This window comes from Rattus norvegicus, chromosome 12 (assembly GCF_036323735.1).
Source record: "Rattus norvegicus strain BN/NHsdMcwi chromosome 12, GRCr8, whole genome shotgun sequence".
Taxonomy (NCBI): domain Eukaryota; kingdom Metazoa; phylum Chordata; class Mammalia; order Rodentia; family Muridae; genus Rattus; species Rattus norvegicus.
This window is the reverse complement of record NC_086030.1, coordinates 38,356,241-38,381,497: the sequence shown is the minus strand read 5'-3', so window position 1 is coordinate 38,381,497 and position 25,257 is coordinate 38,356,241. Positions and strand designations below refer to the sequence as shown.

The 25,257-nt window shown below is 46.7% G+C and overlaps 1 protein-coding gene across 1 annotated transcript; it reads right to left on the bottom strand.

The window, feature by feature from the left end:
- Nucleotides 1-6,650: 6,650 nt before the first annotated feature.
- On the bottom strand, nt 6,651-9,905 carry Hcar1 (hydroxycarboxylic acid receptor 1). Its single transcript, NM_001145334.2, has one exon. The coding sequence runs from the start codon at nt 9,556-9,558 to the stop codon at nt 8,503-8,505; it is 1,056 nt and encodes a 351-aa protein (NP_001138806.2). The 5' UTR covers nt 9,559-9,905; the 3' UTR covers nt 6,651-8,502.
- Nucleotides 9,906-25,257: the final 15,352 nt, after the last annotated feature.

Sequence of the window (25,257 nt, the reverse complement as noted above, 5' to 3'; positions counted from 1 at the left end):
TCTGTGAAAGAATTGTCACCTCCCCCCAGGGGGGTCGAGACCCACTGGTTGAGAACCATCGGCTTAGAGGCTTTAAGTAGGTAACTGTCTCATGTCTGCAACTAACCTGGGCTTCTGTTTTTGTTATCTACTACTGGTTAAGGAGTCACCACCAAAACCAGTAGCTTAAAATAATTACTAGTCATAGCTATCTGGGTCTCATGGTATTTATGGGTATCATGACTGGACTCAGCTGGTCTCCTTGGGGGCTTTTCAGCTGGGGCCTAGGCTAGAGTTATACACATGGGTTATTAGTTTTTCTCCTTGACGTGACGAGATACTCAACAAAAGCAACTTAAGGGTTTGGTTCTGGCTTACAGTTTGAGGGGATACAGGCCAGCGTGGTGGGAAGGTGCCACAGCTCTGAGCACAAGGCATGGCGTCACCACACACTCGCTGCAGTCAGGAAGCAGAGGGAGATGAACTTGAGGTTCCTTTCTTCTTTTTATCAGTGTGAGACTCTAGCCTATACAATGGAGCTGCCCACACCTAGGGTGGGCCTTCCCTCCTCCGGTAAACCTCTCTGAGAACACGCGCACACACACACACACACACACACACACACACACACACACACACACGGAAAGTGTGTGCAGTCAAGTTGACGATGAGTCCTGACAGATGGTCAAGGATGACAGGGAGACACATGGGTCCCTCACCCTCTTGGTATAGTCATACGCTTCTCCCTGTGCGTCTTCCTGTGGCCCTGCCACATGTTCTGCACACCGGGTAGGCTGGGATGTATGTGGGTTTCTCTGGGTTTTCAGAAGGCCACAGGCTAACCTTCTTAATCCTTGGCTTGGGAATCCCAGAACACCACCACGACCACATCACAGATAGGGTTCGTGTTCTACCAAGACAGGACACAACTTGTAGAGTCGAGTGGCAGGAAGCACAGATTCTTGGAGGACATTTTGAAAGCCCTCCCCACTGCAGACTGAAATTGTCACTGAAGGCACATGTGGCCTAAGGAGATAGGACAGACCTGGGGCTCTAATAAAGGAGACATAGTGGTAGAAGTGGAGAGATAAACATATGTAAGATATATATATATATGTATATATATACACATACATACATATATATCCACACATACATACATATATATCAGAGTATATGCAAATACATACATATATACACATGTATACATATATACATATATACACATATATACATATATATAATAAATATATATGTGTGTATATATACACACACATGTATATGTATATAATAAATACAATGAGGAGGGAAGGTGAGAGAGAAAGAATTTTTTCTGTTTTCTGTTTGTCTGTTTGTTTGATCTCACAGAGTTCACCCTAGAATAACTGAACTTCTGATCCTCATGAGTGCCGGGGTTCCAGGCGTGCCCCTCCACTTCTCGTTCATGCCAAATGGGATTTAATCCCAGGTTTTGTGTATATTAAACAAGTATTCACTCAACTATGCTACATCCCAGCCTTGGGGCTTTTTAGTTTCTTTGTTTATCTCTTTTTAAATTTTATGTTCTGTTTATCAGTGTTCTGCCTTGGACATATGCCCGTGCGAGGATATCAGATCCTGGAACTTGAGTTTCAGACAGTTGGGTGCTGGGAATTGAATCCGGGTCCTCTGGAGTAATAGACCGCACCCTCGGGTTGGTGTCACCCTGGCACGGTGGTTTGAAACCAGCCTAAGCTACATAGTGAGACCCTGTTTTAAATGACCACAAAACAACAGCAGCAACAACAAACCCCGTTGGTACTAGGGCCATAAGTATGTGCCAGTGTGCTTGGTCCCATCTTGAAATTTTCAATGCTTTTTTTTGAAAAAGGCCCTAAAATTTCCGTTTTGCTTTATATCCTATAGATGGTAGAGCCAGTTCCCTCGCTAAGGTTGCATCTGTTGTAAGACTCTGGTCTTGCATCATCCTAGAACTGGATTTGGGGCTGAAGGCCCAGAGGCCAACAGGGTCAGACCTTGCAGCACTGGTCACTGCTTCCTCTACAAAAACTTGAACGGTGGGTTTAACCCCTTATGTGCCAGGGATCCAAACCCTTCAAGCACCATGCACGCACGACTCTGAGCCTCATCCCAACTAGTCTGTCTTCAGTCAGAGGGTAAGGCATGGTGGCAAAGACTTTCCCATTTTTCTTTTTTCTTGGTTTATTGGTTTGTTATGGGTATTAACGTTTTGCCTTCATTTAAGTGTACCACACCTGTATAGGACCCGTGGAGGCCGAGGGAGGATGTTGGAGCTTCCAGAGCTAGAGTTAAAAGCTGTCGTGAGCCACCACCATGGGTGCTGCAAACTGAACATAGATCCTTTGCAAAAGCAGCAAGTGTTGTTGTGGTTTGCCTTGGAGTTCTCTCTGAATTTGTAAAATAAAGGCAAGAGCTCGAGATTTGGGCAGAGGGAGAAGTCGGGAGCGAGAGGGGAGGAGTCAGGAGAGGGGAGGAGTCAGGAGGGGGAGGAGTCAGGGGAGGAGAAAGGAAAGAAGCGAGGAGTCGTGGGAGAAGGAGAAGCTGGAGACCTGGCAAATAAAAGGTGCAAGGGATGAGGGATTTGGGAGCTAGGAATAGGACAGTGTAGGGTGGATCTGCCCAATCTAGATGCTAGATAGTTTTCATATTAATTGAGTTGCGTTTTCTTTGTACTGGCTGATTCGGGTTGGAGAGGAAACTGCAACAAACTGCAACAAGTGTCTTTAACCACTGGACACACCCCAGCACGAGCCTTCAATTCAAGCACCCAAGAGGCAAAAAGGCAGGTGGATCTCTGTGAGTTTGAGGCCAGCCTGGTCTATATAAAGAGTTCCCGGCCGTCCAGGGCTGCATAGTGGCATCCTGCCTCAAAATAAAAGGAGATAGGTTAGGAACATCTATTCTAAGGATATTCCAGAACTCACATATTTTCCGTTGTCGCTGTCGATTAAAGACACTTATCGTTTGCTCCATCTTATCCTTATAAGCTATCGACTTTCCCTGGAGAAGATGAATCATTTCCACCAAGCCTACTGTTTTCTTATCTAACAATAAACACTCAAAACCCCCTCCTCTTCCTCACCAGTTCTAAAGAAAGCTTTTTGGTAAGATAGAGGTGGCTGCCCTCTGCCAGCTTCTAGGGGGAAGTGTGTCTAGAGGCAAGGCTACGCTTGAAGTTTTGTTCGATTTTCCAGGCTTTTGGTTTGCGGTAAGGGCCTCCGTCCATGGGCCTGCGTGGGTTTCTTTTCTTTCTTTCTTTCTTTCTTTCTTTTTCTTTTTTTTCCGGAACTGGGGACTGAACCCAGGGCCTTGCACTTCCTAGGCAAGTGCTCTACCATTGAGCTAAATCCCCAACCCCCTGTGTGGGTTTCTAGACATGAAAGAGAATGGGTTTGAAAATGAGCTTAAGCTTTTTCGGAGCTCTCCTAAGGACAGAAGGAGGGTGGGAGACGTCCTGCCTCCTTGCTGACTCCTATTGGAGAAGCGCTTATTTCTGGTTCTGGGTCCTTTAGGTAGGATATCTGGGTCCCTTTGGTGGGACCCCATCTAGTTCTATGTCTATTGTCTGTCCTTGGTGCACCAAGCTGTCCATGTCTGTCAGTCCAGGTCTGTGGTTTTTGCTTCTCATTGCTTTAATGTTTTGTGTTTTATTTTTAAAATAAAAAAATGGTTAAAACTTTAAATGCTGTTTGTTCACCCCTTGATTTAGTTTTAACTCGTTTCTTCATTGTGCTTCTACTGGGTGGTTGGGGGACATATCCTGTGAACCTAGTAAAAACTTCGGCATTCATTTCCTTAACATGAATGACCCAAGCCTGTGTGTTTTTTCTTTAACCTCACAGGCCTACGCCTGGTTCTCCGTACTGTGGCGGTACAGGCGGTGTCATCAAGCTCCGGCCTCCAAGATGTGGGGACCTGGCCCCCCAGTTAATGCTGATTGGTAAATAAAGACAAAAGCAGCAAAAGAACTGGAGGGAGCAGCAGAGACAGAACATAGTAAACAGTAAGCGGTAACTTGGGAAAGTAGATTCTAACAGCACCGAGGGTAGGCAGCTGCCAGCTACTGTGCTGCTTAAGACATAGTCAAATATAAAGTCTGTGTGTGTGTGTGTGTGTGTGTGTGTGTGTGTGTGTGTGAGATGTGTGTGTGATGTGTGTGATGTGTGTGTGATGTGTGTGTATGTGATGTGTGTGATGTGTGTGTGATGTATGTGTGTGTGATGTGTGTGTATGTGATGTGTGTGTGATGTATGTGTGTGTGATGTGTGTGTATGTGATGTGTGTGATGTGTGTGTGATGTGTGTGTGTGATGTGTGTGTGTGTATGTGTGTGATGTGTGTGTGTGGTATGTGTGGTGTGGTGTGGTGTGTGTGTGTGATGTGTGTGTGAGATGTGTGTGTGTGTGAGGTGTGTATGTGTGTGTGTGATGTGTGTGTGTGTGATATGTGTATGTGTGTGTGTGTGATGTGTGTGTGATGTGTGTGTGATGTGTGTGTGTGTGTGTGTCTTTTATTTAGGAACATAAATGGTCAAAGGTGGGAAGAAACCCTGTGTCAGGATCTTTTATTGAAAATAATTTTTTTTTTTTTTTACAACAGGACCTTTAATTTCTTCTCTTGGAAGACAACGTCACAGAAAGTTTTCTGAGCTGGAGTCACACTTAAGGGGCATGCATTTTTCTTTCCTTCTTTCTTTCTTTTTTTTTTTAAGATTATTTATTTATTATACACACACTGTAGCTGTCTTCAGGCACACCAGAAGAGGGCATCAGACCCCGTTACAGATGGTTGTGGAGCCACCCTGTGTGGTTGTTGGGATTTGAACTCAGGACCCTTCGGAAGAGCAGTCAGTGCTCTTTTTTTTTTTTTTTTTTTTTTTTTTTGGTTCTTTTTTTTTTTTTTTTTCTGGAGCTGGGGACCGAACCCAGGGCCTTGTGCTTCCTAGGCAAGCGCTCTACCACTGAGCTAAATCCCCAACCCCCAGTCAGTGCTCTAAACCACTGTGCCATCTCTCCAGCCCAGGACATGACTTTTTCTAAATCCATTTTTATTAGGATCAGGCAACGAAGGTGTGAACAGTTCTGCCTAAGGATAGAATTGAGGGGTTGGGGATTTAGCTCAGTGGTAGAGCGCTTGCCTAGCAAGCACAAGGCCCCAGCTCCGAAATAAAGAAAAAAAAAAAGAATTAAAACCAGGCCTTTTCACCGGTTTCTGTGTATTTTTGCATGTAGGATATGTAGGTGCCTTCAAGGGTATGTGGAGACTGTAGACCAACCTCTTCTGCCATCCCTCAGGAGTGACTTAAAACATTGTTTGTTGATCGTGGGTATATTTGCACACGTGCATATGTGCACACAGGTAGTGCAGACGCACACTTGCGGAAGTTGCTTCCCTCCTCCCACCGCATAGTTTCCTGGGTGGGTCAAACTCAGGTCATCAGTCATGGTGGCACGTGCCTTTACCCACTGAGCCATCGTGCCAGCCCCCACCATGATTGCTGTTGTTTTGTTTCTGACACGGAGTCTCTCACTGAGACCCAGGGCTCGCCCATTCGACTCTGCTGGCTGACCTTTGGGCCTCCCTTGTCCCTGTCTCCCCAGCTCTGGCATTACGAGCATGTGCCACCATGTGAGCCCTGCAGACAAAACTCCGGTCCTGGTGGTCATGTCACAGGCACTTTACTGTTTGAAATATCCCCCTAGCCTGGTTTCCACCGATTTCTAGCACATTGCAGAGGCAGGCAGATCTCAAGTTCAAGACCAGCAAGTTAGCTGGGCGTGGTGGTGCATGCTTTTGATCCTGGCACGTGGGAGGCAGAGGCGGGTGGATCTCTGAGTTCGAGGCCAGCCTGGTCTACAGAGTGAGTTTGGGGACAGACAGTGCTATGAGGGAAACCCTGTTTGGGAAAGCCAAAAACAAAGTAATAATAACTGATGACGACTATAAACATGGAAAAAAGAAAGCCGGTATGGATATGTGGTCCTTGGTGCTGGTAAGAATTCTTGGCTTGACTCCTCCCTAGGAAGCAGGAGAAGTTGAGAAGTTGGGTGGTGACAGCAGAGGAGGTGCTCAGGGGCTTTTGACTCTTTTGTGTCAACTTCTGCGCCTTCCTTGTTTGTTTGCTTGCTTGCTTGTTTCGTTTTGGAGACAAGGTGTCTCTATGTAGTTCTGGCTGTCCTTGAACTCACTCTGCAGGCCAGGCTGGCCTCGACTGAAGGTATGTGCCGCCACAGTCTAGGCTGCCTGTCTGCATCCCTGTACCCCACGCAGTAACGTGTCCCCGTGAGATCCCGAGTCCTGGCTCGCAAAGGCATACACACCCTTTCTCTTTTCTGTCTCTTCCTGGCCTCGCCCACCCTTAACCCTCCCCCTCTCCCCAACCGTATGGCTGTTCATCCACTCTGGCTGTTGACAAAAAAAAAAACAAAAACAAAAGAACAAAACAAAAACAAAAGAAAAACACGGCTTTCTTTCTTCCTCTTCTCCGTCTCCCTCCTCCATCCCTGAGATTTATAGCTTGCTTGCCCTGGAATCTTTCTTTTTAAACTTTACTAAAGTTACCCTGGAGCTTAAAAACAACAGCAAATCCCATGTAATGTAGTAAGTCGTTGTCGAGCACGTGTAGCCAGAGACTCATGTTTGGAGTGATTAAGTCGGTCAGCAGCTTTATTTCTCGTCTACTGTACACACATGGTCTTCTAGGCACCCAGGAACCACAAATTCCTTATGCTAATGAGGGCACCGTTATTGAATTTGCCCCCAAACCCTTTGGCATCAGTACCACCCCTGTTGAACAAATGGAGAATTCGAAACTGAGCGCAGTTAAATAAAATCTTCCCTATGAGCACAAGCCTAATAAGTATTTAAACTAAGAGTCAAAACTGAGATCCACTCGCCAGTAACATTGTTACTGCATGAATGTATTTAGTGCCTTCTATCAGGTGGGTCTCAGGGATACTCAGGTTGGTGGCTTGGTGGCAGACCTGTTCACCTTCTGAGCCATCTCGACAGCTCCTACAGTCAGACTGGTTTTTGCTACTAGGCTGTATGACACCTCTGGCAAGGGAAACCATGGGGACAACCTTGAGGAGTGTCTCTGGCTAAAGTGTCTCTTGGGGAGAGTGCCCTGGGAATTGGCGAAAGTGAATCACTGTCAGTCACCGCTTTTGTGGCTTGAAAGTAGAGCTAAGGTTAACACACGGAATCTATTTCCCCTTCTCCAGGACGAGAGCAGCCTGTGCTTTCAGAGTCCCCTGGCTGTGAGAACACCAGGTAGTATTTGGGGAACATTCGTGCGTGAGAGAGGCCCACAGTAGGAAGAAACCCCCATGGCTGACTAGAAGTCTAGACACTGATGAGAGGGAGCGGAGCTGAACTGTTGCTGCCTCCCCTAGTGCTTTATTTTCTCCCAAGAGTTGGCTAACAACACTACAGCTAAAAGGGACACGACGGGATTGGGAGTGGGGTTCAGTGGTCAGTGCTTGTCTAGGTCAGGTAAGGTCCCAAGTTCAATGCCCAGCACCAGAGACAAAACCCATGAGGATGCTGGATAGAGCGGGACAACACACTATGGATTTGACAGAGACTTTTTTTTTTTCCGGAGCTGAGGACCGAACCCAGGGCCTTGTGCTTGCTAGGCAAGCGCTCTTGACAGAGACTTGAGAATGAAGAAATGATTTCAACTCACAGTCATGCCTCAAGCAGTGAAAAACAACAGTGTTGGAACTAACAGGTCCCAAATACCAGGAAGGACCCCCTGGTGGTAGTACGAAGGCTCTCAGTTTCCACTGGAGAAATATCTGATAGCCTATGTGTAGACAAGGCCCTACACATCTTCTTTGAAATGCAAACAAAAGAGAAACAAAGAAACAAACCTAAAATCAGAAAAAAACAAAACAAAATAACAAAAAACAAAGAAACATATTGCCAGAAAGTTAGGAGGGTTGGAATAGCTTCTTTCTTTTGCCCTCCTGGGCCACCTGTATGTTCAAACATTGAAATGTTGGGAGGCTCCCCAGGGAAAGATAAAAAACCGGCTAGGACTGGGTGTCCTGCTGTAAAGGGTCTCGCTCAGCTGGAAATAAGTGTATTGACTCAGTGCAGTTTCTATTTTTTTTCAGTCCAGGAAATACCGACGAGTTATTGAGATCATTAACTCTCTCCCAGCTAGAACAAGACCCGGCAAGGCTCAAAGCGATTTTCTCAGCCGTGCAAAGCGACACGGGCTCTGAGTAGTTCCTAACCCCGGCACCCACTGTTTCCTTCACACTCACATGCGGCTGCCCCCTTACCATGGCCATCAGAGTATTTAAACCCAAACCAGTCATTTGGAAGTAGATTTTGCTTCTACTTGAGTGAGAAAGACACAGCTGAGAAAGAGCGGGGCGGGCGGGCGGGTGGGCGGGGGGGGGGGCTGTCATTTTTCAAGTCCCTCACCCTTCAGATTTAACTCACAGTTGCCCAGGTCTCTGCTTTGCTGCTGGGCCATTTGTCTTCATGGCATTCAACACACTTGGAGACCCCACTGCCCGTCAGACGGCCTCTGGGAACTATTTACCACATCGGTGGAACTCTTACGACAGAGATTCGAAATTGGCATCTCTTCCGACCTCCGTGCCTGCGAGCGTCCTGGGCGTCTGGGTTTCAAGCTGCGGATTTTGAGCTTGGCATAGAATTTGGGGAACGAGGGGCTTGAGAAGTAGTACACAAGAGGGTCCAGCATGCTGTTCAGGTAGGTGAGACTCAGGGTGACATGGAGAGCTATGTGGACAGAGGGGTCACAGGCACTGGAGGGCACCGTCCAGAGGAAGTAGAGCCTCGCCAACACGCTGGGCAGGTAACACGTGATGAACACGGAAGCCACCACCATGATGAACCGGGTGGCCCTCCTCATCCGAGCCTGTCTGGTCAGCTGTTGCCTCTGTCTCAGGCTCCAAACAACTCTGAAGGAGCAGAACAAGATGATGGTCAGGGGCAGGAAGAACTCCAGCTGGAACATGATATCGTGCCACCCGTTGGCTGACTCCATGATGAAGCTCTCACAAGATGACACCATCCCCCGCACACACAGGTGACTCTCCATCAGAAGATACACAGTCCCCAAGATGACCAAAGTCCAGAGGACACAGACGATGGCAGCTGCAGTCCGATTGGAGATGGCGTTCACCATATGGTGGGGGTGGACCACTTTGAAATACCTGTCCACGGCCACCACAGTGAGGAAGACAATGCTTCCGGCCCTATTCATGGCCAGCATGAAGAGGACCAGGCGGCAGGGAATATCCCCCAAAATCCAATGCCTACGTCTGAGGTAGTAGTCTGTCCGAAGGGGTAGGCAGATCATGAGGAGAAAATCGGCTACAGCCAAGTTGAAAAGGTAAATAGTGCTCGACTTCCAGGTCTTCATGTGAAAGCAGAAACCACACAGGGCTAGGCCGTTGCCCAGGGCTCCAAGCAGGAAGGCCAGGATGAGTAAAGGTGGCATTACCTGGGTGATGGGTTCCCCCTCGATGAGACAGCACGACCCGTTGTCCATAGCACTCGGAGAGAGGAAGAGCATCCTAGGTGGCTGACACAAAGGCACAGCTGCCTATCTGAACACTATGGTTCCCCTTGGCAGCTGGGCCCCTAACCTCATCACCCAACTTCAGTCAGGAAATGAAAGCCGACAGCAGGTCCTTTCTCCTCAGCCTGGATCACAAGCTGCATGTCCCCTACAGAGGTGAAGCCTGCAGCTGGGTCAGGCTCTGAGGCGAGAGCAGTTTTCCAAAAGCGTACATTGCCAGGCTGCAGCTTGGGGGTCTGATGCCAGCCACGCAGCAGACTTGTCGCTGGGTCCACCCCTGGGGACGATTTTGCTTTTCTAGTTTTGCCTTTTCCCTCGCACTCTGGGCTGCAGAATGCTCTGAGCTGCCAGAAGGCTTGGGGGGTGGGTGGGGGAGCTTGTTTGCCCTCCCTCCTGGTGGAGAAATCTAAACATTTCCTGGAGTTGTTCTGGGCCTCTGCCTGACTGCTCTCCTCCCTAACCTTTGCCTGACTACCCCGTCCTCCCCAAATCCCCTGGGACACTCCCATGCAGTGCCAGAAAGGGGAGAGAGACTGTGTTGTGCAGCCTCTATCTCAGGGCCACTTCCTGTGCCCACACCCAGAAGCACAGCCTCCAATACTGAGGAGGGTCTGCAGGGAAACGCAGTTTTAAATATCCATCCGGTATCAGAAAAATTCTTTATGGGCTGAGGGGATAGCTTGTGCAAAACTCTGGGTTTTGGGTTCTAGTCCTACTGCCAGCCCCCTCCAAAGAAATATGATTTCCTCCCGTCTCCACGAAGCAGCCTCTTCTGGAGGAGTAGGGTCCTTGCTCTACTGGGAAGTGGAATCTAGTTACTGTTGCAAAAATTCGGCTCTGTTTCCAACCTGTTTGCTCAGAAGAGGCAAACATCTCCTCATAGCCCGTTAGTGAGGTTGAGCGTGGAACCCAGCGGGTAGCTTCAGGAGTTAATTTCTAAAATAATCATGGGCAAAATGAGACTGCTTAAAAAACTGGAGTCTTTGCTAAAATTTCCTGTCCTTTGGCTTGAGACAGTGTCCATCTGCCACTTTTTCCAATTTAGGAAGAGTGCGGGGACAGTGTGCACACAAAGAACACACGAGTACATTCTTCAACATGCTGAGTAAAGCTAGACTTGAGCTGGACATGGTGGTGCATGCCCCAGCACATGAATGCACACGCAAGCGCACGCGCACACACAAATGCAGGCCCCGGACACACACCGCCATTAAATAAAGATTATTTTATTTATGTGTAAGTGCCTATGGGGGCCAGAAGAGGGCGCTGGATCCTCTGAGATGGAGTGACAGGTGGTTGGGATGGAGAGGTGGAGCTGGGAACTTGTTAACATCAGTCCTCTGGAAGAGCAGGAGGTGTTCTTCTCCAACGAGCCACTCCACCGCCCGTTTTCTTCCTTTCTGTTTTCTTTCTTTCTTTTTTTTTTTTTTTTAAAGAATCAGTCTCAAGCTGGTTTAATCCCAATGCTCTAGGGGCAGAGGCAGGCAGATCTCTGTTCAAGGTCAACCTGGTTTACTGAGTGAGTCCAGGACAGCCAAGCTACACAGAGAAACAGTGGTTCCCTACTGTCCCCCTTCACCTCCCCCTGCCCGCCGGAGACAGGTTTGCTCCTCTCCCTCCTCCTCCCCTCCTCCCCTTTCCTTCCTCCTTTATTCTGAAATAGGATCTCTCTGAATTGCGCAGATTGTCTGACTTCTGAGATGTATCTATCCCGAGCAGACCTTGAATTTGTGGTCTTCCTGCCTGCCCATACTCAAGAGGGAGGATTACAAACCTAGTCTACTGCGCCAGCAAGGCTCAGCTATCACAATCCTCTATGGGCCTCAGTAACTCCATCTCGTCTGTGAAAGAGCTAGGGCACACATGGTTAGAAAGAAAATGTTTGTCCCCAACCCGAGACCTATTTGTTTGTTTGTTTGTTAATTAAAAAAAAACAAACAAACAAAAAAAAAGAAAATGTTTGGTTTGGTCCATTTGTTCGTTATACAGTGCCGGGGAATCGAACCCATCACTTGCTGGGACTAAGTGAGTGCTCTGCCCTGAGCTCCCTCCCCAGGTGATTTATTTTACTTGGTTGAGGCAGAGACATGCCCTACAGCTTGGGCTGCCTCAGCTTCCTGAGGACTGCTCTTGAGTCTGAGTCTGAGCCACCATGTCATGTCTGGCTGGTCACTGGTTTTTAACAGGTTTTTTTTTTTTTTTTTTTTTTTTTTTTTTTTTTTTTTGGAGCTGGGGACCGAACCCAGGGCCTTGCGCTTCCTAGGCAAGCGCTCTACCACTGAGCTAAATCCCCAACCCCGGTTTTTAACAGTTTTAAACTGCCTTTCGAAACCCACATTTCTGTTCTGTTTTGTTTGAGACAGGGTTTCTCTGTGTAGCCCTGGCTGTCCTGGAACTCACTCTGCAGACCAGGCTGGCCTCGAACTTACAGAGATCAGCCTGCCTCTGCTGCCAGAGCGCTTGGACTTAAAGTCCTGCACCACCACTGCCCAAGCTCACATTTCTGTCCTTTTGTATTCTATCTATTTGCTTCTTTATGTGGATTGTTTTGCTTTTGTGGGTTGACAGGGTCTCTTTTTGTAGCTCAGGCTGGCCTGGAACCCACTATGTAGACCAGGCTGGCCACAAACTCATGGCAATCTTCTTCCTAGCTCAGACCCCATGTACTGGGGTTGCAGACAGGAACTACACTTCCCAGCAAATACCTTCTCATAGAACAACTGGAAGATCTGCCACCCTAGGCTAGAAGCAGCCCGCCGGGGAGCAAAAGTCAGTCCACCATCCCAGGACGTTACCTGCCTGGTCTCTGAAGCTTTTTTCAAGTTCGTCGTCTCTGCTCTAGGCTGTGGTTCCCATTTCTTGGATTCTTCATGTTCTTCCTGGCTGGTTCTCTGTCAACTCTCTCTCTTCCATATCATTCTCCTGCTACGTTTCTTCTTGTTAGTCCTTTTTTTTTTTTTTTTTAAAAACATCCAGACCACAGTTTCCCCTCCCTCTTCTCCAAGTCCCTCCCCAACCTCCCCTCTTCCCCCGCCCCACTACTCCCCCATTAGCCTCATCACTTCCAATAGATAACTGTATCCACCAAATGCTTAATCCCGTTCCCTCTGGAAGCTCGAGACAAATTCTTATGTGCTTGTCAGATGGGGCACAGAATAAGGACCTATAAGTGATTTTTATGTGTCTGTCTGAGTGTATGCGTGTGCACCGCTTTTAGGCAGGAGCCCACGGGGATCAGAAAACACTAATGGACGCCCTGGAACTGGAGTCAGCACTTACCTCGCTTGCAGAGGATCTGGGTTCAGTTCCCAGTACCCACACTGGGAGGCGTCACTCCTCCCTCTAAGTCCAGCTTCAGGATTGACACCTCTAGCCTCCTCTGGCACCCGCAGCCACGTGTACACCCACGCAGAGACACACGGACACACACCCAATTAAAAATAATTTTTTACAGTGGATATGTAGAAGAGAGCATGGAGGCACACTCTTCTAATCCCAGTATTCAGGAGGCAGAGGCAGGAGGATCTCTGTGAGTTCGAGGCCAGCCTGGTCACCAGACTGTTTAGTGACTGTATCCCTGGGGCATTCTTCTTGGTACTTCGAGGCATCTCGACAGTCACATGATGTCGGGGGCAGGATAGAGCAGGGGAGTAGTACAGATGCATAGCTGTCAATGATAAAAAGCTCAGTCCGGCTTAGGCTATCCGGTGCTTCTACTGCTGTGAAGAGACACCATAATCAAGCAATGTATAGAAGAAATCATTTACGTGGGAGGCACACTTGCTTACAGTTTCATGGGGTGGGTCTGTGTTCATCATGGCAGGGAGTGTGGCAACAGGCAAGTGGGCGTGGGGTGCTGGAGAAGTAGCTGAGAGCTCACATCTGGTCCTCAAGCTCCAGGCGGGGGTGGGGGGAGGGAAGAAAGGGGGAGAGGGAGATGGAGACAGAGACAGAGATAGACAGAGACAGAGAGACACATAGACACAGAGAGAGACAGAGAGAGGGAGGAGGGGGGAAGGGGACAGGAGGGGAGGGGGAGGAAAGGAGGGAGAGAAAGGAAAGGGAGAGAAAGGGGAAGGGGAGAGGGAGGGGAAGGGGAGAGGGAGGGGAAGAAAGATTGGCTTGGGTTTTTGAAACCTCAAAGCCCTCCCCCAGTGACGCACCTCCTCCAACGAGGCCACACCTCCTAGTCCTTCCCAAACAATTCCTCCAACTAGGAACCAAGCACTTTCATATATTTAGCCTAATTAGACATTCTCATTCAAACCAACACTACAATAGTCTAAGATAATATTTCCTAAATGTGGTAGATACACCAGAGTTAGTGGAAAAATGAGTAGAGGGGTCATAGAACAGCATACACATGTTTTTATTTTATTAGGTATGAATTTAATGGGAGTTAGCAAAACGCAGTTGGTACCTTGGGCTCCTGGGCTATGGGTTACAGAAAGGGTTTAGGGGATGGGAGAGAACTGTTCGAATCTCCAGGGCAAGAAGAGAAGGATGTGGTGTGTGTGTGTTTGTTTGTTTGTTTGTTTGAGACAGGGTGTCATTATGTAGCCCTGGCTGAACTTGGATCTCAGAGGTCTGCCTGCCTAATTCAGCCTCCCAAGTGCTGGTGTTAAAGGCATGAGCCGCCATGTCTGGCTGGGAGAAGTTGCGAAGCCTTACTGTATAGGAAGCTTAAGAGCTACCACTTCCCTTAATTCCAGAGTCTTCTGCTTTAGGTTATGATTCTTCCACGAACCAGTCTACCGCCCACACGCACTCTCGAACGTCCACACGCGTGCATGCAACGTGCAGGAACATAATGGCGCTTTCCTTATGTGTCTCCCCAGAGCCTGTGGAGCCCGACACACGGAACGGAGGGAAGACACAGGCAGTACGTTCTAAATAAACAACCGAGGGAGCAAGTGACCGCAGACCCAGCCCGTGCCCGCGCTGCCGGTGCCCGCGCTGCCGTGGCTCAGAGAAGACCCTACCGGGCAGGAGGAAAGGGTTGAAACAATGTGAAACCGGCCAAGCTGGTCTGGTATCAGTTCAGGGCACACACACCCTTTGGCGACGCCTACTCTGGGGCTTTTGAGTTGGCATTCCATTTTGTCCACGACAAGGGCAAGAGGTGGGATTCCCAGTGGGACTTCCGACTAGCAGGTGGGAGGAGGAGGAGTGGCATGAATTCAGGAACCCTGCTTCCCCAAACTCTTTCCCCAGCCATGGGTGGGAGTGTGGACGGTCAGAGCTTCCCCATTCTGATTAAGAACCTATCACAAGCGTGGCCACTCAAGTCAGACTCTTGTGACAGCGGAGGCCATGGCTTCGCTGACTCAAGGACAGGTTCTGGTTTTTGCCTCTTCCAACTTCCTTGGCTTATGGCTCCAGCCCTTTGTCTCCTGGCTTTCTCTTCCATGACTCTGTCTCTACGCCTCTGTGTGTGTGTGTGTGTGTGTGTGTGTGTGTGTGTGTGTGCTCACGAGTGCACCTGTGAACACATGTTTCTGTGTATGTATGCATGTATATTTATGTGTGTGTGCTCTGTGTGTTGTGTATGGTGTGTGTGCATGTGTGTACATGTTTATGTGCGAATGTGTGTGGTGTATGTGTCTGTGTGCGTGCATATGTGTATCTGGGTGCATGTATGTATGTGTGTTTGTGTGGAGGATGTGTACATGTACGTACATGCATGAGTGGGTGTGCATGTATGTATGTTTTTCTGTGCATGTGTGGGTGTTGTGTATGGTGTGTGTGCATGTATATGCGTATGAGAGTGTGTGTCTGTCTATGCATTCCTGCCTGAGTATGTATGTGTGTGCATGTATATGTATGTATGTGTATGTGCTAGAGATTAAACCTACAGTTTCATATAAGATAGGCAATTATTATTCTATTACTGAGCTATGGCCCCGGACTCCTTTTATCTGTTATAAGGATATCCACCATTGGATGTAAGGCCTAGCTAATTCAAACATGCCTCATTTAAACATTTTGTTTCTAATCTGTGTGCCTGCTTGTGTGTGTGAGTGCCAACATCCTCACCTTCTGTGTGAGAAACAAGGTCTCTTGTTCATTGCATTCTCCACCAAGCTAGCTGGGTCTGGGATTCTCCTGTCTGTCTCCCATCTCACTCCTGGATTCCCTGGCCTGGGTAAGCCTCCTAATGTGTGTGCTGGGAATCGAACTCAGTTCAGATCCTCTGGAAGAGCAGCTTAAACCCTGGAGCCTTCTCTCCAGCCAGTGTTTCTTACTTTTGTTTGGTTTTGTTCTTTATACAGAGTCTCTCTATGTAGCTAAGGATCAGCCAAGGGCTCTTTCAAATAGTCATGTTCAGGAGCAGTCAAGTTTCTAGTGAATAAGCTTTCTAGAAATCAGTAGAGGGGGCATGGCTGAAGATGAGGTTCATCTGGTAAGAGCACTGGCTGCTCTTCTAGAAGACACAGGTTCAATTCTCAGCACAGTGGCCGATCACCGCAATCGGTAACTCTAGTTCCAGGGGAGCCAGTGACTTCATCTGGCCTCCCAGCACCAGGCATGCGCGTTATTACAGACATAAATGCAGGCAAAACACCCACATGAAACTAAAAAATATCAACACATGTGCGTATGTGTACATGTGTGCTTGTATGTATGCATTTGCATGCGTGAACAAAATTTAAAAATATCAGAGCATGGAGCATATTTTAAGAGAGTCTGTTATCGTGTAGTGACTCTGCAACGTCAGTGTTTTGAGTCCTGGAGGTCCTTTGTATCCAAGTATTCCAAAACACCTTTCCGTAAGGGAAGAAGAATTACTGACAACATTTAAGGTATCTGGTTTATGTAATTTATCTATTTATTTTTTTAACTTGGCTTGTTCCTTCTACAGGTGGCTCTGGCCCAGGGCTTAAAGCTGGGAGAAAGGTTCTCCTCAGTGGGGAAGCAAGGGTTGCTTCACAGTGCGATCATGTGTCACCCTGACCTATGACAGGTTCTGAAGGAAGTTCCCAGCCATTTCAAAATAAACGTTGAAAACGCCAACCAAGGGATGGACTCTTTGAACATGTGAAATGTTAAAAAGTTTTAAAGAGAGAAACTCCAGATTTAAGAAACATAGTGATTGAAATCTGATTCGGAGTTCCAAGTGAAAGGCCAGAGGCACTGAGGGAAGTCTGGTTGTTGACTGACAGACTGAGACTATTAAGGAATTATTACTGGTTATGGGTAGCAATGTTAATTAAGTTACATTTAAAGAGAGAATCACTAATCTTTATTTAATTAAACCTATTTATTTATTTACTTATTTATTTTGAGGAGAAGGAATGCATATCCCTTGACACACTGTGGCAGTCAAAGACAACTGGAGAGAGCCAGTTCTCTCATTCCACCAGTTGGGTCCCAAAAGTTGAGCTCAGGTCATGAGGTTTGACAGTGTCACCCACTGACCCATCTTGCTAGACTAGGAGAATAAGTACTAGGACTGTGCATGATGGCTCGAGTCTGCACTTCTAACTCAAACATACATATACACACATACATACAAATATACACACATACATACATATATACATATACACACAAACATATAAACATATATACACATACGTACACACATGCATATATACACACATATACATACACACATAAAGGTACAAACACACACATAAACAAATATACATACAAACATGCATACATACACACACATACACACACATACACAAACATACATACAGATGCATATGAACATGAACACATGCATATAAACACATATACATACAAACATATATATACAAACATACATATATACACATACATACATATAAACATACATACACATGAGTGCACACATATATACATATATACACATACATACACACATACAAACCTACAGACACACACACATGCATACATACACATGCATGCATACACATACATATACACATACATACAAGCATACATACACATACATACAAATATACATACACATACATACAAACACACATACATACATACATACATACACACACACACAGCACTATTTTCTTTTTTTTTTTTGGTTCTTTTTTTCGGAGCTGGGGACCGAGCCCCAGAATATTTGCTTTTTAAAGAAAATAGTGGGGGTTGGGGATTTAGCTCAGTGGTAGAGCGCTTGCTTAGGAAGCGCAAGGCCCTGGGTTCGGTCCCCAGCTCCGAAAAAAAGAACAAAAAAAAAAAAAAAAGAGCAAATATTCTCTTTTTTATACTAAGGACCTCACTTAGAGTCTTGAGCCTGCCAGGCAAGCATTCTAACACTGAATTATGTTTCTTTATTTTTTATTTTTGAAGCGAGATGTCTTTTGAAAAGTCAGTGTTCTGTGGATGGGAAGAGATACCATGACCTTGGCAACTGAGACCAGAAAGCATTTAAATGAGGCTGGCTTACAGTTTCAGGGGTTTGGTCCATCATCATCATGGCAGGAAGCTTGGTGACTTGCAGACAGACATGGTGCTGGAGAAGTAGTACCTGAGGTCCTGCATCCTGATCTATCAGTCTCAGGACAACACTGGACCCGACTTAGGCTTTTGAAACTTCAAAGCCCAACCCCTGGGACACATTTCACACGGCCACACATACTCCAACCAGGCCATACCCCGGAATCCTTCAAGAAATACCACTCCCTGATGACTCACCCTTCAAACACAAACCTGTGGAGCCCATTCCTATTCAAAGCACCACACAGGGGCTCACCAAGTTATCCAGGCTGAGTTTGAACTCATTCTCTGTAGCTCAATCAAGAGCTGAATTTTCGAGCCTGCACAGCTCATCCCCAGGTCTCTGGGATTACATACAGGCTGATACAACCAGGTCCGTTGAATGCTCCCTTTTTGAAAATGAAGTAGCGTGTTGTGGTGTGTTGTGGTGGCAGTTGCTTGCTTGTATGTCCCGTTTGAGATAGGTTCTTGTGTCTTGTTGGCCTAGAACTTACTATGTAGACCAGGCTGTCCTCAAACTTGGATACTCTGCCTTTGCCTCCCATTCAGGAACCACTGTAATCAGCTCAATATTCACTTTATATGATCGATATTACATTATGTGAATTTCAACTCAACGTTAGAATGCATATTTAGTGTCTGGGGGTGTGTTACAGTTGATAGGACACTTGACTAGCACGCACAAAGCCCTGGGTTGAGTCTCTAATACTAAATATATCACGTGTTGTCAGTGTTCTGGGTCATGTGGGGCTATTGATGGAGGAGAGAGAGCCATTGCAGGATGAATGTAGGCTTCTGAAACAACAGGGGGATCAGCCTGTTGGCTGTACCAAACCCTGACAGCCCCTTTTATTGTTACTCAAAAAGCACCTTTAGCGGGTTGGGGATTTAGCTCAGTGGTAGAGCGCTTGCCTAGGAAGCGCAAGGCCCTGGGTTCGGTCCCCAGCTCCAAAAAAAAAAAAGCACCTTTAGCAAGTCGGTTTCTGCATACCAAAACTTTTCGGACCCAGGGTTGTCTTGAAAGACCCATCGCCTGAGCCATTCTCAGCCAAAGTCCAGCCTGGTTTGTCCGACCTGTCTCAGGACTAAGTTAAAATCAGTTAACGACCCTGACAAAAGGCTGCTTCAAAGCTTAGAAGCTGTCACTCCAGATTCACGCCAGATACAGCGGTTCTGCTAAAATTCCACTACGTGTGGCACTGTGTGCGTGTAATGGAAACACTTGGGAAGTAGAGGCAGGAGTTCAAGCTCACGGTAGGCTGCGTAGTGAGTTTGAGGTCAGTTTTTGATACATGAGACCTTGCCTCAAGAATCAGGGATCTGTGTCTGGAGAGACGGCCCAGAGGTTGAGAATGTTTGTTGCGTATGCAGCAGTTCTCAGCACCCACGTGATGATGCACAATTACCCATAATTCCAGAGGCTCTGATGTCCTCCTCAGACTTCCAAGTGTACGAGGCACAAATATCCACGATAAATAAATCTAATTTTTGAAAAGGTATGTGTCTCACATATGGAATTTGAAATATGAAATATTAGAATAGGAACTCTGAGCCTGGAGGTGAAGCTCAGTGGTAGAGGATGCATCTTTGCAGGGTGGGAGACCAGGGGATGGGAAAGACATATTCTGAATTCTGCCACATGGGTTTAAAGTTAATTCTTTCACAGGTTGTAAGATCTTTCTGTTGTTGGTTTTTTTAAAAAAAAATTATTATATATAATTTATTATATATAAGTACACTGTCACTATCTTCAGACACATCCGAAGAGGGCATCAGATCTCATTACAGATGGTTGTGAGCCACTAGGTGGTTGCTGGGATTTGAACTCAGGACCTCTGGAAGAGCAGTCAGTGCTCTAACCACTGAGCCATCTCTCCAGCTTGTTATTGGTTTTTTAGAAAATAATTTATTTTATTTATGTGCTGAGAGGGAATACATTCCCATTCTGCAATGTCCTTCTAGGCCTGCACATCTGAGAAAAGGTTGTGTTCCTCCTCTCTCCCCACTTTTTTTCTTCTTACCCCTACCTAGAGGCAGCCTCTGTATTCCCTCCCCCTAAATAAACCTCCCATGGGAGGCCTGTCACATGGTGTGAATTTTTGGCTCTCACTGCATAGATCCAATGGTTACAGATTCCTCCTGGAATTACAGATAGTTGTGAGCAGCCATGTGGGTGCTGGGAATCGAACTCACATCTTCTGGATCCAGAGATGGCCACTGAGCCATCCTCCAGCTCCTTGGTTGTTTTTTTTTTTTTTACGTTGTTTGTTTTTGTTTTTTTGTTTTTTGTTTTTTGTTTTTGTTTTTTTTTTTTCCGGAGCTGGGGACTGAACCCAGGGCCTTGCGCTCGCTAGGCAAGTGCTCTACCGCTGAGCTAAATCCCCAACCCCTTTTTTTATGTTTTTAATTTCTGTTTTTTGTTTTGCTTGAGACAAGGTCTTGCTATGCAGCCCAGGCTGGCCTTGGTGATCTTCCTCCTCTTCATTCTCTTCCTCTTCCTCTTTCTCCTCCTCCTCCTCCTCCTGATTTATCTTATGTATGAGTGTTCTAGCTGCATGTGCACCTGTGTGCCAGACCCCATTACAGATGGTTGTGAGCCACCATGTGGTTGCTGGGAATTGAACTCAGGTTCTCTGGAAGAGCAGTCGGTGCTCTAACCACTGAGCCGTCTCTCCAGCCCCCGGCTTTGAACTTTTACATCTGACATTCTGACTCAGCTCGTTAAGGGCTGAGATTACAGGCATGAACCAACAGATCCCACTGGCTGTGAGTCCTCAGCCATCTAGGTCACTTCTCCCGGGTCCTCTGCAAGAGCAGCCAGCATTCTTAGCCGTCTTTTCAACCTCACCTCCTGTTTCCTGAGAAAAGGTTTGGCTGTGTAGTCCAGGCTGGCTCCAAACTCAGGATAACCCTCTAACCCTCTTGCTTCAGACTCTCAAATGCTGAAATTATAGGCAGGTAACACCTTATTCTGCCATTGTGGGGCTTTCAGGGTCCCACTTGTGGTTTAATAAAAGACTCAGAAACAACTAACATAATTTAAGGATGTTGGCCTTTTTGTTGGGGCAGTCTTTCCGCTCGCTTCTAACTTAACCTGAATTCTCTGCCATTGTGTTCCTCCTCGTGGCTCTCACCGGCTTACTTCCTGGTTCTGTTCTTGTCCAGGCTTCTGTCCCTCTGCCTGTCTCCTGCTCTGTCCTGCGGTCCTTCTGCCCCAGCTCCAGCCACCAGCTCTTTTCAAAAGCCTCACTCCTTTCTCACATAAAAAAGCTCTTAACGTGTTGGGAGAGGCCCCACACCTTACTCATTCTGAGCCCATCCTCAACAGGACTGCGCCAAGCCCGGTGTTACCTTTTGTGACCTTCCGTTAACTCCCCGCCTTGGCAGCTTGGGCTTTAACGTGATAATCTCAGAGAATCCTCTTTTCTGGCAGGAGAGGAAGTGACAAAACACATTTCTTTCTAGCAGGTCACAGAAATCACAATACCAAATACCTTGCCAGCACTTGGCATTGCCCAACACAGCAGATAACAATTGAAAATATAGGGGTACACACACAGGCCATCCCAACATCTGTCATTATTTTCATTTTTTAAAAATATTTATTTATTATATATGAATATGAGTACACTGTAGCTGTCTTCAGACACACCAGAAGAGGGCATCAGATCTCATTACAGATGGTTGTGAGCCACCGTATGGTTGCTGGGATTTGAACTCAGGACCTCTGGGGGAGCAATCAGTGCTCTTAACCGGTGAGCCATCTCTGCAGCCCTATCATTATTTCTTTTTTTTTTTTTTTGGTTCTTTTTTTCGGAGCTGGGGACCGAACCCAGGGCCTTGCGCTTCCTAGGTAAGCGCTCTACCACTGAGCTAAATCCCCAGCCCCTCATTATTTCTTTATTGCTGTGCTGTGGATCACAGGTAGGGAGATGAACATGTGCTCTGCCTCTCAGCTATAGCACCAGCCTTCTCTTAAAAATAGTGTTTCCTTACTGGTGTGTGTGCTACAATGTTTCAATGGAGGTCAGAGACCTCCTTGCTCCTTGCAATGTGGACCTGGGGATTCAACCCAGGTTATCAGGGAAATACGATATGGCGAGGATCCAGCCAAAATGTACCCCTGAGAAATTATGTCATGCAACAGATCTGGTGTAAAAGACATTTATTGGGGGGAGGGGGAGGGAAGTGAGGACTTGGGCAAGGAATAGAGGCAGACAAGTAGACATGTTGACAGACAGACAGACACGGAGCAGAGAGAGCCATGAACAGTGAGGGGGGAACACAGAGAGAGCTGGCGTGGCTGGCATTCCTTTTTACCCTCAGCAAACACCTGGTGCACCTGGTGGCAGGTGGCAGGGGATGGCAGCAGGGGATGGCAGCAGGTGGTGACATAAGCAGTTGCTAGGTCCTAAGAGCAGGCCAGTGGAATTACTGTACACTAACATTCCTCCCTTTCTGTTTAATGAGGAAGGGTGATGGTGAGGTACCGATGAGGGGATTGCATTAAGACCGCTTCCTGCTGTCTGTGGGAGAAGGCATCTTTTGGGAAACCTAAGAGAGCTGGGATGCCGACCAAGTCCTGGGAGAGCTGGCTGTTTTAGGGTGCTTACAAAGTTTATATCTTAATCTTTTACATCTCAAAAAATTGTTTTATCATTAGTGTGTATGCAACAGTATTTTTTAAAAGATTGATTTATTTTATGTATGGGAGTACACTTTGCTCTCTTCAGACACACCAGAAGAGGGCATCAGATCCCATTACAGATGGTTGTGAGCCACCATGTGGTTGCTGGGATTTGAACTCGGGATCTCTGGAAGAGCAGTCAGTGCTCTTAACCACTGAGCCGTCTCTCCAGCCCCTTAAATCACTTTATTAGTATTTAAGCTTTCCCGTCTCCCAGCCTTCATAACTTGCAATGTATCAACATTAAAACACCTTCTTAGATCCTGAAACACTTTCTTAGAGCCTCACGACCTAAGCCTCTGTATCCTCAAATCTTACATAAACTTTACACTTTTTTTTTTTTTTTTTACCGTGAGATACAAGTGGTTGATTACTGGGAGCAGTCACTGTAAATCGAGTTCCTTTAGATAAGGGAACAATAAAGAGTTACTATGGAACCTGTTTCCTGAGTCTGGTAACGATGTAGACTGTGTCAAGCAGTAGCAGCTCCTAGGAGGAGGCTGAAGAGGAGGAAGAGGAGGAAGAAGAGGAGGAAGAGGAGGAGGAAGAGGAGGAGGAGGAGGAAGAGAAGGAAGAGGAGGAAGAGAAGGAGGAGGAGGAAGAGGAAGAGGAGGAGGAAGAGGAGGAGGAGGAGGAAGAGAAGGAAGAGAAGGAAGAGAAGGAGGAGGAGGAGGAAGAGGAAGAGGAGGAGGAAGAGGAGGAGGAGGAAAAGGAAGAGGAAGAAGAGGAGGAGAGGAGGAAGAGGAGGAGGAAGAGAAGGAAGAGGAGGAGGAGGAGGAGGAAGAAGAGGAGGAGGAGGGGCTGGGGATTTAGCTCAGTGGTAGAGCGCTTACCTAGGAAGCGCAAGGCCCTGGGTTCGGTCCCCAGCTCCGAAAAAAAGAACCAAAAAAAAAAAAAAAAAGAAGAGGAGGAGGAGGAAGAGGAAGAGGAGGAGGAGGAAGAGGAGGAAGAGGAAGGAGAGGAAGAGGAGGAAGAGGAAGAAGAGGAGGAAAAAGAGGAGGAGGAGGAAGAAGAGGAAAAGGAGGAGGAGACTGAGGCCCGAGGCCTGGTTTTTACACACGAAGAGGACTGAGAAGACAGCTGAAACCCTGGATCTGCCATTAAACTGATAAATCTTTCGGTAGTCTAATCTTCAAACCCATCGGAGATCTGGAAAGAATAAATCTCACGTGAAGAAGAAGGAAGTTCGGGCTGAGCAGCTTCTTTTTTTTTTTTTTTTTTTTTTTTTTTTTTAGTTCTTTTTTTCGGAGCTGGGGACCGAACCCAGGGCCTTGCGCTTCCTAGGTAAGCGCTCTACCACTGAGCTAAATCCCCAGCCCCCTGAGCAGCTTCTGGATCTATAAAAGTGACCAAGCGTTACCGGCTACCCAGATAGTTCTCTTAACCGCTGAGCCATTTCTCCAGCCCACGTTTACAAATCTTTGGTTCTTTTTTTTTTTTTTTTTTTGGAGCTGGGGACAGAACCCAGGGCCTTGCGCTTCCTAGGTAAGCGCTCTAACCACTGAGCTAAATCCCCAGCCCCACGTTTACAAATCTTAATTAGAGACAAAGCATCTAGATAAATATTGCTGTGAGCCTGACTAGACCTTAGGGGTTTGTACATCTTGATTATCAAATATATCTTATTTATCAAACACATGTTGATACTCATCTGCCTTTCCTAGTGGCTCGAGGTTGAGCAATTTGCAAAGACATAAGTAGACATACATCTTGAATTAGCTTTTGTTAATCTGAACAGACCTTTATGACCTTGACATTTCATCATCAAATACAGAATGTTTGTAAACCAGGCTTGAATCACATGTATAGTATGTCATAGCAAATATAACTTTGAATTCCTATCGCCATACAAAAATCTGTACCGATCTAAAATATTTAAGACTTGCTGCTTTCTTAGTCTGAAAGGAGATACAGTAATAAACTAAGGTCTGGGATGTTTTATAACTGTTGATTTATACCATGCGGTCATCTTAATATGGGGAAACCACGTGGCAGGATGCAAGCCATGTGACCGTTTACATCCTGGTGATGTCGCCAGCCAAGATGAAGGAGGGCCACCTGGTTGTGCTTTAAAAACATTTGCGTTTCTAGTAGATGTACATTTTTAAAGTGAGAGTTGCATCCAGGTTACATTCATATACATATCTATGGAATTAAATTCAAGTTACATGCAGACACACACATGTGGGATGATGTCACAGGTGAGGCAGGTACAAGATAGAAGGAGGCCTGTCATTGGATGAGAAGGAAGGATGGGCAGGAAAAAGTTTGAAGGAAGAGGAGGAGACTGGAGTGGAAAGGACAAAGAGACGGGAGGGAGAGGGAGAGAAGCGGTGGCAAGAGAATATGGCGGGCGATGTTAAGATTCCACATTGCGGGGTTGGGGATTTAGCTCAGTGGTAGAGCGCTTGCCTAGGAAGCGCAAGGCCCTGGGTTCGGTCCCCAGCTCCGAAAAAAAAAAAAAAAAGAAAAAAAAAAAAAAAAAGAAAAGATTCCACATTGCACCTTTACAGGTTGTTACGAATGTTCTTAAGGGATGGCTGGTACTGGGCTTTGTATGT